This window comes from Manis pentadactyla, chromosome 18 (genome assembly GCF_030020395.1).
Source record: "Manis pentadactyla isolate mManPen7 chromosome 18, mManPen7.hap1, whole genome shotgun sequence".
NCBI lineage: Eukaryota > Metazoa > Chordata > Mammalia > Pholidota > Manidae > Manis > Manis pentadactyla.
In genome coordinates this window covers 30,466,939-30,485,989 of record NC_080036.1, presented here as the reverse complement: position 1 = coordinate 30,485,989, position 19,051 = coordinate 30,466,939, and the positions used below count along the sequence as shown (strand labels likewise).

Sequence of the window (19,051 nt, the reverse complement as noted above, 5' to 3'; positions counted from 1 at the left end):
GTTTCTCTACTACCTATTGCGGGGCATTTATTACCAATTTTTCTATTACCAGAAAAAAAAAAGCCAAGATAATCCTCTTTATTCAGCCTTGCGTTGCAGGCTGAATCGTATCCCCCTCTCCCCCAAACTTCATAGGTTGAGGTCCTAAGCCCAGGTACCTCAGAATGTGGCTGTGTTTGGAGACAGGGTCTTTAGAGAGGTGATCAAGATACAGTGAGGTTGTTGTGGGGGTTCCTACTCCAACAAGACTGGTGTCCTTATGAGAAGAGGGAATTTGGACACAGTTGTGTAGTGACACAGGAGCAGACAGTGTTCTACATGCCACGGAGCAAGGCCTTAGCAGGAAATAACCCTGCTGACGCCTTGAGCTGGGACTTCCAACCTCCAGATAGAAAGTCAGTTTCTGTTTAAGCCACTTGGGCTGTAGTACTCTATTATGGAAGCCCTAGCGGACTGATACACCCTGCTTGGATAGAATTAATGGACTACATGTAACAGACAACTCCATTCCATAAAAAGTGGCTTAAACAAGATAGAGGGCTTTGTTGTTATTGTTTGACTTTTTTTTTCATAGGAACAGCTGGAAAATTAAGCATCTAGGGCCAGTGTTGTGGCTCCCGAGATACCCGGCACACAGCCCCTTTCTCATCCTGATCCATCACACTGGCCTGTGGCTTCCATCCTCAAAGTCACCACAAGTTCTGAGATGGCTGCTGGTGCTCCAGCCATCAAGATGACTTTCATCCAGAGGAAGGAAGGAAGGCCAAAAGGAACATACCTTTCAATGGAGTCAGCTTCCTTTAAGCAGCCTACTTGGACATTCCGCACAACACTTCTGTTTATATCTCGTGGGCTGGAACCTAGCCCTCCAACGGAGGCTGGGAAACTGTCTTCTGGATGTATACCTTGTCACCCCAAATAAAACTGGGATTCTGTTAGCAAAAGAAAAGAGGAAGTGAACATTGAGCAGGCAACTAGCTAACAATGTCTGCCTTATCTTTACTCTGAGGACCATTGTGCTTAAATTCTCTCCCCCTGTATCAGAGGCTGATATTGTACATACTCATGCATGCGTCTATCTATATGTATACATGCTATGACATATTTTATTGACATTGGGCCAAAACAACTTATAAGAAAAAGAGGATTTTTCCTTTTCTTTTCTGAAGTCATGAGGGAAATGTCATAAGCTTCTCCCCAGGGTGCATTGCTCCACCCAGTGGCTTGGAGCCCTGTCCTGGTGCAGTCATGCTAAAAAACATGAACAGCTGTGGCTGATCATGTGCTCTGCTGGGAGGGGTCACCCTGGTTACTCACTTTGCCAGCTGCCCAGTTAAGGTGCAAAAGTTCTGGGATTCCTGGTCCACAGTATCTAGTTATTAAAAAAAGAAGTCATTTAGTGTTTTACAGAAATTGTTGTGATTGTGTAAAAGATTCCAGGGCTACTGGTTTTCATTTAAGGAGGAAATCAATTCCATTTATAATCCACTGATGTAAAAACATCTGGAATGATTGCATTTTCACCATTTGGGTATTTGGAAGTTGTCTCAGTTCAACTCTGAAACTTTATTTACTAAGGCCCTACTGTCAATCAAGAGCCAGATGAGGCATGGATGGAAAGATTAATACTACAACATCCCTGCACTAAAGAGCTTGCAGACTAGCAGAGGATATAAACAACACACAGTAAGTATAGTACAGACTGCAGGACGTCATGACCCGTGAGGGGGTGATCTGATGATAATAACACCCCTATTTTAGGCAAGAGGAAACCCTGGCTTTGGAATTGCAGAATTTGTCCGAGATCACGCAGCTAGTGAGCGGCAGGCGAGAACTGGAGCCCAGGTGTGCGTGTTTTTCTTCCACAGAGCACCATCTGGGGTAATCATCCAGACACTCAGGGCTAGGAGCCATGTGCAAAACCCATTGAGAAGGAGTCTGGAGCCAGGAATGTTCAGATGGGATGAGATAAGGGTCTGACCCAGGTCTGAGGCAGTGTAATCAGTCAGACAGGAGAAGAGGGGACAGAAGTGGGAGGGATGTGTGGTCACGGCCTGAAGGAAGGCAGCCGCTAGCCTCTCACTGCTCTGGAGTTTAATACGAGCTGCTCTTCTCACTGGTTCAGGGACTGCAGATGGTAAAATTGGATCTGAGATCTGACTGCTGTCTTAGCTGGGTTTCCTCCTGACTTGTTACACCACAACACGGGAGGCATGCCTCCACTGGGGGGTGCAGCAAGAGTTCCCAGCAGTATTTGGAATCAGGCAGGGTGATATTCAAAATACTGAAAGCTTGGGGTGGCACAGCTACACCTCAGTCGGAACCGAGGCCGATGACTGAAAGGTGGACCATGGTTCTGGAGGCTGTAAAGACGGAATCACGGAGAGGCGCAGCTGGGGGATCTCTAGGGTGGGGCTGAGGCCGAGGCAACAAGTAGTTCTCTTCTCTTCTTTTGCTTCTTTTTAGTCGTGGTGCAAGAAGAGGCACCACCTACCTGCTGAACTTTATCTGCTCCATGGAGCATCTAACTGATTATGTTTTGACTACAAGTCCAGGTTTCCAGGAGAGAATGTGCTTGGTTCAGGCCTGGGAAGGTGTCCATTCCTGGTCACCACGGTCACTCGTGAACAGGAGAAGTAGGACTTACATAATTAAAACCTGTGTTTGCTAAATGCAATGAAAAATAAGTTTAAAGGTAAATAAATTGGAAAGAAAACTCCAACATGGCATATACAAATCAGTAAGAAAAAGATGAACACCCCTATTGAAAAATGGGAAAAGACATGAACAATATTTTTATTTATCCAAAATAAATAACTGGCCAATTTATATATGAAAAAAAAAAGTCAGAACCTTATTAGATATCAAAGAAAAAGCAAATTCAAAGAAGATACAATTTTTTACCTATCAGGCCAAAATAAAGATGAATATAATGTATATTGTTGGCAAGGCTCAGGACATAAGCATTCTCATTCCCTTATGGGGGTGAAGTTTTTCTGCATGAAAATTAGGTGAAATGTAACAAAACCCTAAAAAATGTACATAGTCTCTGATTAACAAGTGCGCATCAAGAACTGACTCCAAGGACACAGACAATGAATAGTGATGACATATGTAGCAGTTACTCTGTGGCAGGCACCCTTCTGAACATTTGACATGTATTCTTTCATTCACCCCTCCTAACAATCCAACCTTAACACTCTCATAAGAGCAGAAAACAGGAACCACCCTAAATGTTCAAGAACACTAGACTGTAAAATCACGTTTACACATTGAAAATTTATAGTCTGTTCATACAATGGAAAACAAGAGTCATTAAATATGATATCATAGATGTATAATTATTGATATTAAAGGTGTTCATTTTATATAATTATTAAATCACAAACTGTTAGAAATCGGTATTAAAATTATAGAGATAGGATATATATCATAGGAGGACAGCAGCAAGCAGATCTCTAAGTAGTGGGATTTCAAAGCTGTTGTATTTCAAAAGCAGGGGCAAGCCTGAAAACACAGATGCTCCCAAAATATTGATTGTTACTTCACCAAGATAGAAGGAAAAAAGCCTAATTATAACTGACATTCTCGGAATAATACACTTAATTTAAATTATCTTTAATATGGCAATTGCCTTGAAAATTTGGGGATGGGATTGGAATGTGCCTCATGCACTAGCTTCAGGTGAACAGAAAGGCAGCACCAGGGGAGGGAGGGAGGGAAGGACAGGGGAGTGACGGGTGAACTACTGCCCAGGTGAGATTCTTACTATGCGGGAATAAAATATACCAGAGAGCAGGGGACGTGCTGGGGAAGGGGAGTGGCCTGTCACACAGCTGTCCTGCTCTCTGGGCCAACATCAGACTCATTTGTCACTGTGGGAAATGAGAGTAAGGGAAAGCAGGGTGAGGGATAGATTGTCCAGATATCAATTCCTTTCCTTTAGAAGAGATATTGAAAGGAAGATAGTAAGGGGTGAAGTCTGGTCATGTGTAAGAAAGATTCCCTGAAACTGAATTGGCCATCTGTGAGCACAGACACAAAACAGGGACGCTGCTCCAAACATTAGGGCAGAGAATGCCCCTCCCTGACCACCGGGTGGCCCTGAGAAGGAGGCACAGCACCGTGCGCAGGGGGTAAGCCGGGTCGTTCTGACGCTTGCTACAGCATCAAGGAAGCATGAAGACATTCTAAGTGAGACAAGGCAGCCACAAGAGGACAAATATTGTATGATTCCCTTACATACGGTACCTAGAGACAAAGTAGGGTGGTGTTTCCTAGAGGTTGGCAGGATGGGGAGGAAGACTTCTTGCTTAGTGGGTACAGAATTCCAGTTTGGGAGGAGGAAAGATTTCTGGAGATGGACAGTGTAAGACCACTGACCCATGGCTAAATTCACAGAAATGGCCGAGAGGGTAAATTTTATGTTACAAGTATTTTAGCACAATAAAAAAGTCGAACCAGAGTGCTCATACTATTGCTTTGTACCTGCGTGAAGCGCTGGCGTGGGCGCACCAGAATTCTAGAATAGCAGGGAAGGAGAGAAGGAATGTTTCCCCCATCCTGCCCGCCCACCTGTCAGCTCCACCTTTCCTCCCCATATCAGTGCTCTTTGCATCTTGTTCATTCATTCATTTCTTAAATGCCTGCTAAGTGTCGGCCTTGAGCCAGGCATTGAGAATACATGGTCCAGTGGCCAGGCCATCTCTGCATGTGGTTCCTGCTGCCCCTTGTCTGTTCCGTGCACCTTCCCCCAGCCAAGCCTTCAGCCCACAGATTTTCAGCTTTCTTCTCTCACTCAATTTCCATTTTAATGAAAAAAAAAACCAATCTGCATAGGACCTTTCATTCATATCATATTTTAATTTTAAAAGATGGCTAGGAAGGGTCATGGGTGGAGTTTGCTAAAGAGAAAGCCCTTAGTCCAGTGATTCCAGGGGCAGGCACAGCCTTCCTCCGCCCATCAGGTCAGACTAAAATAAGCCACAGCAACAAAAGACCCTCGGATCTCAGCGGCTTAACACTGAGTTTACTTTTTGCTGGCATTATACGTCCATCACAGGTCAGGAGAGGGTCTCCTCCCTGGTCACCTGGGCTTACAGGGGCTCCATCTTTTAGCTGCACCATGTAAACACAGTCTCCCTAATATTATGGGGGAGAGAGAGTGGAGAATTGGAGATGGGCTTGTCCCGGCCTCAGCCCGGAGGAGACACATCACTTCCACTTGGATTTCATTGGTCAGAAGGATCACACTACCCTGCCTCCCCTGCTGGACCCCTTGGGGAGCAGCATTCTCTCTGCTGGTTTCTCGGCCCAGTGCTCACTATACCAAGAGTGAAACTATGATTACTTGTTCGCGTGACTCTGGTGTCCTCTCTGGCCTCCACCCTTCAGAAGAGATAGAGCCCTCATGCTCTTATTATGGAACTTTGGTGCCACGGTAGGTGCCCAATGTTCGTGGGGTGAGTGAATGCGGGCAGAAAGTAGAGGTGACCTACAGGAAGGCGGAGGTGGTGTCTGAAGATCAGTTTAGGAGGAGCTGCCCCATCAGAAGCACGCAGCAGGGAGGGCCCGGATCAAAGCCCTGACCTCACTGAACACAGTGGGACGGTCCGTGTGCAGCAAAGCGCATTGCTGGGGCACTAGGTTCCCAGCTGCAATAGAAGAAGGCACATAGGTAGAAGAAACAGCAGTTTCATGAATAAACTAGACATAGAAGAAGGGTATGACTTCTGTCTCATAATAAATTTTTTGGAGGAATAAAAGTACGACTAGGGTGCTGCTATTCCTGGGTTCCCGTGGAAAGAGCTTGGTTCAGTCAACTCTAAAGATGGGAGTGATTAAAAGTTATCTAAGGGCCCTTTCGGCTGTGAGCAGGGTGACCACCCATCCAGGTCTGTACCTGTTGGCCCCGCTTGCTTTATTAATAGCATGTCTTACAGCGCAGTCTGAAAACTGGTTCAGACGGTAAATTGCAAGGTCATCCTAGTTATAAGTACCATTTACCACTGGCTGAAAAAAGGTGACCCCGGGTCCGAGGAAGGAAAGAGGAACACTTGTTTCCGTTGGCTGACACACCAGCTCGGGCTGCCCGGGCGCCCAGGGGCCGGTTTCAGGATGAGGAGGCTGCGCAGTAGGGAGGAAGCCCAGCTGCTGCGACTTCCTGCAGGGTGAGGTCTGGGTGACAAGGGGCGGCTGCCATCTCCCTGTCCTAGGCCCTTCGGCATCTGAGCCTCAGCGTCCTTATCTGTAAAGCGCGGATAATTCTTCACCTCCAAAGGCCGCCTCTCCTACGCAGCGGCACGGGGACTCCTAGTCCGGCACACAGCTGAAGGCAGAGGTTAGGGGAGGCCACCGAGCGGCCGAGGCCCTGCGTCTCGCAGCTGCCCTTACGAGCCCAGGGCTCAGGCAGCCGGCGCACAGCGTCCCACGTGCGCATGAGAAAGCGGCTCTTTGGGGAACTCGCACAAGGTCACACGCCTCCCAGATGCTGGGGTAGAGCTGACCCCAAAGCCCGGGTCGAAGCGCATGCCGACCCTGCGGGACGTTAGCTGGGCGGGAGGCGGCGGCAGGCGTCCGAGCCCGCTCCGCGGGCCGCAGCACGTCCGGGCGTCCCCAGCACCGCGCGCCGCCCCCTCGGGAGCCACCCCTGGCAGAGATCAGCCCCAACGAAGGGCTGGGGAGAGCTTGTCCGGAGGTGGGTGTCCCGCAGAACGGCTCGACCCCGGCAGTCCCTGGGGATGGAGTCGCCTTTCGGGTCCCTTCCGTTCGGAGAGCAGGTCACCGTTGGGCTCGGCCGCTCGGCGGGCAGGAAGCGCGGAGCCCCCGGTCCGGCGGAGCTGACGTCAGGCCCGCCGGCGGCCGCGCCCCCGCCTCCCGGGAGTGCGCGGAGCCCCCGGCCCGCCCCCTCCGGGCCCCCGGAGGCGCGGGCCCCCAGGCCGGCCCGGCGCGCGCAGGGCGCGGCGCCCCAGAGCCGCGAGCTTCCCGGGGGAGGAGCAGCGCATCGCGCAAGCATCCGGGAGCGGCGGAGGGGGCGGGGGCAGGGCGCGAGGAGGAAGCGGGATTTAAACGAACGGCGGTGACGCCACACAAAAGACCTCCGGAGGCTGCGGGCGCGGCGGGGACCGGGCTTGTGGAACCGGCGGGCGCGGCGAGGACAGGCCCGCGGGGAGGCGGCGGCGTGTGCCCACCGCCCGCGGCCGCCGCCCTTCCTTTCAGTTTTCCCGGCTCGCTCGGAAGTTGGAGGTTGACAAACATGGCAGGAGCCGGGGCCCCGGCGGGTGGCCGCGCCGCGGGGACCTTCTGAGCCGGCCCGGCGGCCGCGCAGCGCGCGGGGCGGCCGATGCGCCGGGCCCGGGCGCTTGGAGCTGCTGAGCCGCCGCGGGCCCGAGGCAAGGCGGCGACGGGGATGGACTCGCGCCCACGGCCGGCGGCGGGCCGCGGGGCGCGCGGGGCGGGAGGGCGTGCCGCCTGGGCGCCGGGCCGCGCGCTCTGAGCCCGCGAGGCGGGAAGGGGCCGCCGCGGCGCCGGCACGCCCGGGCGTGGCGGGCGGGCCCGAGCGCGAGCGGGCAGCCGCTGCGCGCAATCCGTGCAGCCTCCCGCCCGACTCCGACTCTGCGCGGCCGCGCCAGCCCCGGCCACACCCTCGGCCCCGCCGCCCGCGCCGCTGCCGAGAGCGTCCGCGGGAGATGCGCCCCGGGCGGCCGCCGTCGCGGGCCAGTGCCGCCCGGCGGGGTCGCGCCGCCTGAAGCCCACGTGCGCCGCCGAGCCCGGGGTGGCTGACAGCAGGGCCCGCCCGGGCCGCCGCCCGCGCTCCTCCCCGAGGAAAGGATTTTGATTTCAAAGAAAGGAAGGAAGGAAGGACAACTCCCAGCAACCCCGCCCGCGCCGGCGGCCGGCCGGGCCATGCCCAGGAAGGCGACGGCGGCCCAGCGGCAGGGACTTTCCTGGCAGCCCGGCGCCGACGAGCGCGCCCCGTGAGTTTGCCGCGCTCGGTTCATGCTTCCTGCAAGGCCCCCGAGAGGCCGAACGCCACAGCCCCTCCCCGCGCCCCGAAGAGCCTCCCGCGTGCCCTGGCCCTCGGGCCCGCTCCGCGTCTGCCGGGCTCCGGCCGCCGCAGCCCAGCGCCGTCCGCCCACGGCGGTGAATGGCATGATGGTGCGGGGCGGGCGCCGCGGCCCCGGCCAGCTGAGTCGCGAAGGCCGCGGGGGCGGCGGCAGTGGCGGAGGTAGCGGGCTCCCCCTCGGCATGCCAGTGCCCCCCGGGCGCGATGGCTAGCGGCAGCGCGGGGAAGCCCACTGGCGAGGCGGCTTCTCCGGCTCCTGGGAGCGCCGTCGGTGGAGCCTGCTCGCAGCCGCGGAGGAGGCTGGTGTCCGTCTGCGACCACTGCAAGGGCAAGATGCAGCTGGTGGCCGACCTGCTGCTGCTGTCGAGCGAGGCGCGCCCCGTGCTCTTCGAGGGCCCTGCCGCCCCGGGGGCCGCCACCGAGTCCTTCGAGCAGTGTCGGGACACCATCATCGCGCGCACCAAGGGGCTCTCCATCCTCACCCACGACGTGCAGAGCCAGCTCAACATGGGCCGCTTCGGGGAGGCGGGGGACAGCCTGGTGGAGCTGGGCGACCTGGTGGTGTCGCTGACCGAGTGCTCCGCCCATGCGGCCTACCTGGCGGCCGTGGCCACGCCGGGGGCGCAGCCCGCGCAGCCCGGCCTGGTGGACCGCTACCGCGTGACGCGCTGCCGCCACGAGGTGGAGCAGGGCTGCGCCGTGCTGCGCGCCACCCCGCTGGCCGACCTGACGCCGCAGCTGCTGCTGGAGGTGTCGCAGGGCCTGTCGCGCAACCTCAAGTTCCTGACGGACGCGTGCGCCCTGGCCAGCGACAAGTCCCGGGACCGCTTTTCGCGCGAACAGTTCAAGCTGGGCGTCAAGTGCATGAGCACGAGCGCGTCGGCGCTGCTGGCCTGCGTGCGAGAGGTGAAGGCGGCGCCCAGCGAGCTGGCCCGCGGCCGCTGCGCGCTCTTCAGCGGGCCGCTGGTGCAGGCCGTGGGCGCGCTGGTGGGCTTCGCCACCGAGCCGCAGTTCCTGGGTCGCGCGGCCGCCGTGAGCGCCGAGGGCAAGGCGGTGCAGACCGCCATCCTGGGCGGCGCCATGAGCGTGGTGTCGGCCTGCGTGCTCCTGACCCAGTGCCTCAGGGATCTGGCGCAGCACCCCGACGGGGGCGCCAAGGTGTCGGACCACAGGGAGAGGCTGAGGAGCTCGGCCTGCGCCGTGTCTGAAGGCTGCACCCTGCTATCTCAGGCTTTACGGGAGAGGTCTTCGCCCAGGACTTTACCGCCAGTGAATTCCAATTCTGTGAATTAGCACCCCCCGCCCCTCGGGGCACCCCAGACTAAGGGAAGATCGCGTTCTCCGCCCCTCTCCGTTTATGCCAAAGAACCCGTAGGTGACCCCTCCCCTCCCCCCGCCGTGCCAGCCGCCCCGGAGGAATCTTCCAGAAGGCAGGGCGGCACCTGCAGTGCAGGCCCGGCAGGGGGGTGCCCAGCGCACGGCAGGGAGCGGCGCAGAGGCGGGCCGCCTGCTGGACGCCGCATCTCCCGGCCCCTCTCCTGGAATCCCGCCACTAAATTTTATCATCAGCTGGGCAGGAAGGAGGTCATTGGTTCATTTCTTTTTTGGTCTTTTTTTTTTTTTTTTTTTTTTTCCTAATTAAAAGAAAGGTTACCTCAGTTTTCACTCATTAGACATGGATGTAGCTACCTTTTTTTTGTATGTTGTTATTTTTTTAAGCAGTGGTGTCGGATTAGCTTCATCCTTGGTGTGGAAAGAGTATGACGTTGCCATGTGATTTGCAAGTGGGGGAAAAGCTACTGTGAGTGTGTGTTTTATTTTTTAATTTACACTATAGAGTGATTCCCCCCCCCACCCCAATGTCAAAGTTTTTACCTTGCATGTACTGGAGTATTTATTTCATCTATTAAAACGTTATGTTTCTCAGATGGCTTTTCGCAATTATTGTTCATTTTCAATAATTGTAATGTTGCATGCTGCATGTCATTTATGGAGGGGCCCCAGGAGAGACTACTTCAGTAGCAGTGAGGTGGGCCCCGAATCTTCAACCCTTTCCCCTTTTTTCCTCAGGAATTACTTCTTTGAGCAGCCTAGAATTCAGGAAGACACGGCTGTGCGAGGCTGTCCTTGCAGAGGCCGGTGACTGAGTGGACTGTGTATAGGGCCAGGGGTGGGCTGTTGGCGGAGGGGTTTGTCTCGACTCCAGTTTGTCCTGGAAAGTCACTTAGCTCCCTTTGTCTTTGCTCATCTCTCTGTCCTAACAAACGGAGGTTCAGGCTGACTGAAGTCTTGATTTGCATTCTGTCTTTTCAGATGAAGGCTCTTCCTAATCCTGCGTGGTATGCCAGCCTGCCCAGGTCAGAGAATGTGTGTGGGACTGTGTGAGTCCTGCATGTCAAATGAGAGGAGGCACAGGTCTATTCAGACAAGATCCAGTTCCTCATTTACAAAGAAGCATAGAGGGTGCTAGACTGTTTAATGGAGAAGTGTTCTGGAAAGTGATAACTTTCTAAAGCCACAGCATAATTGCAGGTAAAGGGCTTAACGTTTGTGACCTTAATCTAAGATACACCATCGATTGTATGTTCGAAGAATGCAGAGTTCGTTGAAATCTGGAGTAAATTTAAGGTGGCTTGTTCTTTAAGGAAAACTTTTGGGGGAAGGGATGTATAGTTTTGCAGAACCTAGTTAAGTTTTGAACATTTTCCCATTGAAAGAACAACGTATTTGCGGTGCTTTCCCTAGGAGAGCCACGTAGCTAAAATCCCATACATACTTTATAAATTTGCTCAGTTTACATTTTTCTTGGGATTTGTTGTGCCTCACTCAACCTTTGCAGTTCCCGCAGGTCTGAAAATAATTTTTCACCGAAGTATGTCAGAGAGACAGGAAAGTCATATTGACTGTTTTACTAGAATGGCAGCATTTATTACAAAAACGCATTCGACATGTACAATGTCTTTAAACCTGTGTTGGGTAAGACCAGGACTTTTTAGCTCTGAATCTGAAGTTTGAAAAGATCTCCAAGTGGTAGGGGATGTAACATTTTTTTTTTAAGTCAAGGAAGCAGTTGCTTGGGTCTCTTAAGGTCCTGGTAGGATTACATTTTTGAAGTCTCTAAAAAGATGGAAATGACCTTGAGAATGTGTTTTTTCTCTCCCCCTGCCCTTGGACTCTGGAACAGTCAGGGTCAGGAAGTATTTATGGGGAGGAAACTTAAACCAGGTATAAGTGGCAGTCCTGCTCGTCCATAGGAAGTTTTAAATATTTCTGTGGATCGGGTTCACATAAGTAATAATAGAGTTGATAATGGTTCGTTTAGCCCAAATGGAACAGAGAGGAACAAACAAAATCAAATTAGGAACAGAAATTGTGAATCTGGTATTTGATTAAGAGAGAGAGAATTGCCAATTGTCCGTTGGACTCATTTCCTTGCAGAAGTGATTTTTCAGGAAAATGAAAGCCCCCGAAAAAATCACTTTCTCTGTCTGCTTGGATGACGTTAACTAGCTTGTCACCAAACTAATTTTGAAATTTCTTTTCCTCTTAGCCAAGCAAGAGTTGCTCTTAACATTTCTGCATCTTAAAGGTTTTGACTTGCAATATTCAAGATCTCTGTCTTCTGAAATTGATCAATGTTCTAGTGGTGTTTTTAACCTCCTTTTTTCCCCCTTTAAGATAAAGGTTCAGAATTTTTCTTCTAGCAGGTGGCTTGGGATGAATTCTACTTGTATTTTTATTTTATTTTTTTTTTCCACAGCAGGTTTCAGGAAACCAGAGTGAGGAAGGTAGGGTATTTCTGTGTGTCTGCATTGTTCAGCAAGGCTGGGGATTTGGGCCCAGATTTTCAACATTTTAACTTTCTTTCAGTGCACCCAAGTGCATTGCTAAACTTTAAAAAAAAATAGCTCTAATTTTTGAAAAGTAGTGTCTCAGACCTATTTTGTTGGGTTTAATAAGGTCAGCAGAGATGCTAGTTCCAGGAATAAAGTCAGACTGGCCTGATTTTTTTTTTTAATTAAACCATATTAAAGTTAACTTAAGACTTTAATCCTTGGGATCTTCTGACTTTTGAAGGCAGGTTTCCTCCCACAGGCTTGATGGACACCATCCTGACCGGGGATGTTGAAACCTCCTTGCTTTGAGTGGTCGTGGTAGAAGGAAACCATTATGGCTAAGTTCTTGGAACAAAAACCGTTATTTATGACAGTCAACTCAAGAAAATGGGACAAAGGCTTTCAAACACAAGACTTAACTAGAAAAAAGCACAGATGTTTTAAGCTTGTCCTTTTCTATTCATTCTGGATTGATGTTAGGAAATGCAAAACTTACACATGTGTATATGTGTGTGCACGCGTGTGTATTTTCTTCCACCCGTCTTCATCTGCACTCCAGCTTTCTTTAATTTGGGGCCGTGTTTCTCAAAAAATACCTAAAGAGTGTATAATTCTGGAAACAATTACATCTGATTGGTTATTTTGCAAACTATTTTGTTTTTAGCTGGCGTAGGAGTCTAAAATACTTGACAGTTTGAAACAACTGATTTTAACAGAAACACCTGTTTTTCAGAATGAATGTGATTATGGTAACATGCAGATCTGACAGGACTTGAAGGACTCCTGCCAAGGCCCCTTTCGAGCTTTGCTCAGTAAACAGGAGACAAGGTAGACAAGGAATCCTTAAAGCCTCAGGGTGCTTCCACCTGAGCGACCACTCCCAGGCCCCTGGGCGCTCCAGCCAGGGAACAGTCCTCCAGGAGGCCGTTTCCGAGTTCCAGTGTGGACACAGATGCTTGTATTCCCACCAGGCAGATTCTTGTCTAGATTTAGAAAGTGTTTGTTTTCCATGAGTATGTAATTGAATTGGCCTATTTTACCTAAGAAGGGTTTTTCTTTTTAGGGTCTTTTAGATTGGTGAGTCTTTTGCTTCCACTGCAGTGGCCGACGGCGCAAAGATTGACAGTCTAGATAGTGCAGAGGAAAAGTGACCACAGCATTTGTGACTGAGATTGATTTAATTTAGCTGTAAATCACAGACCCTCCAGGTTGGGGGCTACAGTGCTTGGCGCATGTGAAGTTGTTTTTGAAGTGGCTGTGTGTACAGATGCCTGTAGGGACTATACGTAAGCAAGCAAGGAGTAAAATTGTTTCTGGACACGAGAGTGGGAACATGGATTCATTAAGTGCGTACTTACCAGGCACCAGCTGTGTGTGCCGGTGCTGTGCTAGGTGCTGGGATGCACCTGAGGTGTGGACCCTCCCCTCGCAAAGACTCCGTGTCACTCCAGGTGGTGGGGGACGGCTGCATTGTCCCCAGCAGAGTCCTGGGCCCTATGTCAGGCCTGTCACTCAGAAACTCTGGGGATGGAGCGGTCTGTCAAGAGCCTCAGTTCTGTCACGCCCTCCCTGCTGACTCTGCTGCACGCCCAGTCTGGAGAACCACTGGTCTGCAGGGCCTGCTGGTTTCTTTGTATTCCCTGCCGGCTCTCTTAGGCCACAGTGCTTCTGTATCAGGAGGCAGCAGCATTTCTGCAACTTTCTTGTTTGCTCAGGTGTTTTTTCTCCTGGCTTTTTTGGGGCCTTTTCTTCAGATAGAGAAGATAATTTAGTCTCTCCTGCCAAGTTGGAATTGGCAGTGTTTTCTCCTGGAGGTGTGTGTGTGTGTGTGTGTGTGTCCATCTGTGTGTTTACAAGTACAGAGTTCTTCCCCCCCATACAGCCGCCCCCTCTTTGAGATGAACTGAAGTCACATAATAGCAAATTGGCAAATTAGCTTTCTGTGTTTTTTTGCCTGTTGCTGACTCTTGTGCTGGAACACTGGAACTAGCAGCTAGCAGACACCCTAATTAAAAATCAGCCTTTATCTCTTTGGCCGCCCAGGAAAGAGCACTTTGCTGTTGAGTTCCTACAGAACGTATGCTCTTCAGAACCAAACGAAGAATACAGACTTGCTCCAAAGCTCAGTTTAGGGATAACCCAAGTCTGAAATACACTCAGGAAATAGGCCCTTTAAGGCCAGTCATGCACCAAGAAGTAGGATGATCTTTTAGCATCTCCCTGCTCACAAGGGTGGTCCTGGGAGATGGCATGGGCATCGCCTGGGAACGTGGTTGGCAGCAGAATATTGGCTCCATCCCAAAAGTATCCATTTAGAATCTGCTCTTGGGTAAGATTTCCAGGTGATTTCTGGGCACCTTAACTTTGAGAAGCACTGTTTTGGTAGATAGACGTAGTGGCTATGACTGAATCACGGCTTTATCCTTTACTGTGGGAACTTAAGCGTTTATTATGTTTATTTATAAGACCCTTTCAGTCTCAGATGTGTTCATGAATATTATGTAATCGTGTCCTTAGCACCGTCTTCTGAGAGGGGCATGTCTTACTCATCGTGCACGTCATCTTCTGCTTTCCTGTTGTCAAAGTTAAAGACATGATGAAGTCCCATCAAGCCCAAGGCCTGTGATGGGCTCCATAGACCGGTTCTGTCTGCGGGTCATAAGAAGTATTATCTGAGACACTTTAAAGTCCGCTTCCTCTAATAATCTTGCCTTTACTGTTCCGGAAGTTTGACAACAGCCTATATGCTGTGACACCTCAGGGAGGCCCAGATAGGGAGCACAGCCCTCTCTTGGGAGCCCCTCTCTGGTTCTGCATGGCAAACCTATCCAGGTTCTCTGAAACACTGTTCAATGTCCCAAGTTCTTAAAACCACAGTGTCAGTCAAACATTTCCAACTTCAGGAAAGAGCTTGAATGCTGGTTTCTATTGGTTAGCATAATTTACAAATGAATCCATTTATTGATTTTAAACTATTCTAAGTATTCATTCAATAACATACATGTATCCAGATTATGCTCCTGTGTTTCAGGAAGGGAAGCATCTCTGCTGTACATAGAAATGTGGTAAAACATTTCTGGTATAGCAATTAATGAGCACGTTGCCCCCCAAAACTGCTGAAATTGTAGAGCATCACCTAAGGATTAATGACATCTGACGTGTTCTAATTTGCCTAAATTTTAGATGGTACTCAAGGTACTGATCAAATGAAAAATCACTAATTAGTTGCCTTGGCTGTATTATCAGTCAACTTTTTAGGAGAAATAGATTGGTGTCAAACCCCTGGAAATGAGAGATAAGTTATAGGGAACCCAGGTCAATTGCCTGCTTACTGTTCTTACTCATTGTGCATGTCATCTAAACATTTGTATAGAAACGTTTGAACTTTTCTGTTTTTAATGACCATCAGCTTCCTGTCCTAAAATTAACTGGCAAGTCATTCCAGCACCTTCCTTCGGATAGAATTTTGGTATACTTTTGTAGACATGTCCTTGGAGGCTAGGTTTTGCTTAAATGTTCTTGTAAGTTCCTTCATAGCTATTCCTAAAAACATGAATGTAATTCTAGTTTTCTTGTTACTTGGAACTTAATTTTAAGGCATGTGGGCATTTTGTGTTAGCGATGAACTGATGCAAACAGGCCACCTGTAGTTCACCGGCCTTGGTGATGGACTCATACTGATACACAGCAATTTCCAGGGTAACATCTCTTCACACGGAGTCTGTGCTGTGGGCACTTAGGTGGGTGTGGCTAGTGACCAAGGAGAGTCCCACGGAGACGGCTTTAAATCCAGGTTGGCTCAGCTGTAGTGATCATTTAGGGCAAAAATAGGAGTCTTCCACCTACACCCACGTTACCCGCACAACAAGAGTAGAACTGTTGACCGAATGGGTGGGAAGTAACTTCAGATCTGCGTCCTTACAGTGGCCCAAGTGTTCCCATTCTTCATCCTTTTCTGGACCTCAACCCAAAGCTCCCTCACCAAGCTTTCTAGAAACACTGGAAATTCTCGACTTCCCTAGAACATACTGCTTCATCCCGGGCAGTCACAGAACACCTGATGGAGCCAGGCTAATAATAAATGAGGGTGTGAGACCACTGTCACATGGGTCAGGTCACCGATAGTGACATTTACTGTATCATTAGTTGGGTCTAGGATAGTGTCAGGTTTAGCAAGTGATGGTAAAACACTTCTGGTGTAGCAAACATTTACTTGGCATGCTATTTAAATTACCTTATTTAAGAGGAATGACTCTAACACAGATACTGTTAGAAACATCCTTTTGTCCTCCTCAGAAATCAATTTGAGGTGCTGTTTGTCTTCCCATAGAGACGTTCTCCAGGTACACCGTCCTTTGGTGTTACGTCCTACAATTGTAAGGAACACAGGCCTGGGAAAGCTTGGCTTGCAGAGAACTCATTGTTTGAATGACTGAGACACTGAGCAGCCCTGCCATGATTCACCAGAGGACCTTCCCTTTTAGAAATGATAAATGGGGGTTGACTGGACACATGAGGATTACTCACTTTAAATACTACAGGAAAAGGTTTTAAATACACATTAGAAATCTGATCTTTTCCCACGTCTATGAAATTCCATATGGCGTGAACTTCTACAGGTTGTCAGATCTCAGGTCTGAGAGACTTTAGATGTTTCTACCATCCTAGTAGTTTGAGAAAGTGAATTTCTCAGCGTTGGTTGGGAGTTCATTTAGAGTCTTTGAAGGACTTCCTAATTGCCTAACCTAAGTTGTTCCTCCTACATTGTTTCAGCCCATTTTTTTCTGGCTGAGAAGAGAATGGCTCACAAACCATGCAGAGTACAGGATGCTAACTGGTGCCTCTTGGGGATGTCGAGATACGGGAGCCCCACCCTGGATATTTCAACCGTCTCTGGTGGACATTCCTAAGACTGATTCTGTACTAGGGGTTGGGAATATGGGGATGAGCTTAGAATGTAGTGGGAGTGATTAAAGGAAACAAATCACAAGAGACCCGGTTAACCACTGTGATTGATGTTACTGTGGACCCTCTGACCTTGGCCTTTGGCTGTTCGGGAACTTTGTGGTTCCCAGATTCGATCAAAGTGCATCTCTTCTGGTGAACAGGGAAGGATGTTGGCATCAGAACCGGTCTCCCCTACTCTCAGTGCCAGGTGGCTGCATAGGATTTAAGGGAGGATATCATCGGGTTTATTTTCTGTGCAGCTGGAGGGTCTGTTCAGCTAGAGACGCAGGTGCCTTAAAGAGTGGGCTGCATCCCAGGGCCTGAGAGTCATTTTCTTTGCTGCTCATTCATTTTGAGTAGTGCTGATGCAAGGGGCAGGGCTGTTCCAGGGCCCAGTGAGCAGAACAGCCGTTGGCTGTCCATCCAAGCTGTGGGCCTGACTGGATCAGGAGCCCTGGTGTGTGGGGGGTCCAGCCGGATGGGTCACCTGGGGAGGTGCCCTGAGCCGGGCTGACTGCTATCTCTGGATCACCAAGAGCTGCAGCCACTGAGATGCACGGGGCTGGGAGTGGGGGCTGGGTGGGAGCCTGCCAAGGGGAGACCCCAGCCTTTTCATCCCTGTCATCTCTAACAGGTGGCCTGCGTGCCCAGTGAATGTTTGTTTAATGAAAGGAAAGCAATAGCAGCATTATCTGAGCCCCTAGTCTGTGTGTGAGGAACTTTGCGCTGTCTTTTGGTCCTTAAGTCAAGCCTTTTGGCTATGAAGGGTTTCCATTTAACGGGTGAGGATACTGAATTGAAACCACGTGCCCAGGGCCACAAAGCTAGGAAGTCACGGGATAAAGATAAGAATCAAGGTCTGTCTGGGGAGCTCACTCAGCCGCTTGGCGACACTAAGTGAATGCATTCCTAGGATGGCGCCCCCCTGCTCTGAAGCTGAAACGCTCCCCAACTCTGTCACTGGCTGACCTTACCAGTGATGATTTCTGTGGGTGTCCCCTGAGCCCCATGTAAGCCTTTGGTCCAAATCCCTCCTGGACCATTTGCAGAGAGCTCTCGATGCCCACAGCTTCCTCATAAAAAATCAACAGAGTTGATGCCATGCACACATGGCCTTCTATCTGCCACCTGATCCTGATGTCCTGGAGGCTCCCTGGGGAAGACTGACCTCTCTTTTGTCAAGTAACCCCCTCTTGGATTTCTAAAATGCAAACATCTTTGTTATTCACCCATTTGCAAATCTCCATGGTTTCCTCCTTAACTTTAGGACAAAAGCCAAACTCCTAAAAAAACTCCGCATCTCTAGCTAGTCTGGTCTCTCCAGCTTCCTGCAAACTCCAGCCCACCCAAAATGATGCTTGTAGAGTCCCTGCTGCCGCCACACCCTCCTTTTGGTCTCTGAGCTCTTGCCAAGCTGCCTCTTCCTGGACCACACGTCTTGCCCTGCTTCTCCCCCTCCCTGCCCGACTGCTCCCTGGGCGGAGACTCCCGTGGGCCTCTGGTGCCCAGCGCTTCCCCTGCATTAGCGCTTACCAGGCTGTACGTTTGCTTACCCTTTCCCAGTCCGTCCCATCCTCAGATAGTGGAGTCATCTTTTTATCTCCAGTGACTAAAGCAGCTGCCTGACACACGGTGGGCCCCAGTAAACACCTCTGCATGAAGTGAATGTGATGTTCCTGTAACCAGATTGTTCTGAATCCTTTCTAGTACCCTCAGCACCTGCCGCTGGCCTGCAGCTTGCCGGGACCCTGGTTCAGGTCCCCATTGGCCTTGGCCTGGACAAGGCTGCGTAAAGTGTCCCTGGCAACGGCCTGGGTCCTGCAGCCAAGTCAGGCTGGCTTTTATTGCCTCCTTTCCCCTCTCAGTGCCTCTGGTGCAACAGTTTTAGACCTCCAAACGTCATGACCCTCAGCAGCTTCCAGTAGTTGATACTTCAACCCGAGTCCGGGGGCCTGGCAGCACGCCACTGACTGTCCGGCACGGGAGCACTAGCCCTGGTCAGGTTCCCAGGGCTCCGAGGGGAAGCCTGGAAGGCTCGGGTGGCAGACTGTCTTCCCTCTGCTGGCCCGGGTTCCTGGGGCTGCGGGACCGGATGCCAACCTGGTGGCGATTCTCACCGGCTGCCTGGGTGGGGGAGGCGCTGGGCCCGGCAGGGGCGTGGAAACAATGTGCCACCCTGGGAGGAGAGACTTTTTCCCACAAA

At 50.9% G+C, this 19,051-nt stretch overlaps 3 protein-coding genes across 3 annotated transcripts in view; 2 read left to right on the top strand and 1 right to left on the bottom strand.

The window, feature by feature from the left end:
- Window positions 1–19,051, top strand: part of CEMIP (cell migration inducing hyaluronidase 1) — a 261,072-nt gene that overhangs the window by 130,834 nt on the left and 111,187 nt on the right. The window lies entirely within an intron of this gene.
- Window positions 3,373–8,249, bottom strand: LOC130681464 (collagen alpha-1(I) chain-like). Its single transcript, XM_057494721.1, has 3 exons — window positions 7,910–8,249; window positions 4,843–7,866; window positions 3,373–4,791 (listed from the first exon to the last, which is right to left on the bottom strand). The coding sequence occupies exons 1-2, from the start codon at window positions 8,247–8,249 to the stop codon at window positions 6,548–6,550; spliced, it is 1,659 nt and encodes a 552-aa protein (XP_057350704.1). The 3' UTR covers window positions 3,373–4,791; window positions 4,843–6,547.
- TLNRD1 (talin rod domain containing 1) lies at window positions 7,824–9,991 on the top strand. Its single transcript, XM_036931847.2, has one exon. It carries the CDS (start codon window positions 8,270–8,272, stop codon window positions 9,356–9,358), a length of 1,089 nt encoding a protein of 362 aa, XP_036787742.1. The 5' UTR covers window positions 7,824–8,269; the 3' UTR covers window positions 9,359–9,991.

What these genes read in the sequence shown, in the direction of transcription:
- LOC130681464 (XM_057494721.1), bottom strand. Translation starts at nt 8,249, where the DNA reads ATGCCGAGGGGGAGCCCGCTACCTCCGCCACTGCCGCCGCCCCCGCGG. An exon ending in GGCCGCCGTCGCCTTCCTGG is followed by an intron (nt 7,867 to 7,909) that starts GCATGGCCCGGC and finishes GGTTGCTGGGAG; the next exon opens with TTGTCCTTCCTTCCTTCCTT.
- TLNRD1 (XM_036931847.2), top strand. Translation starts at nt 8,270, where the DNA reads ATGGCTAGCGGCAGCGCGGGGAAGCCCACTGGCGAGGCGGCTTCTCCG.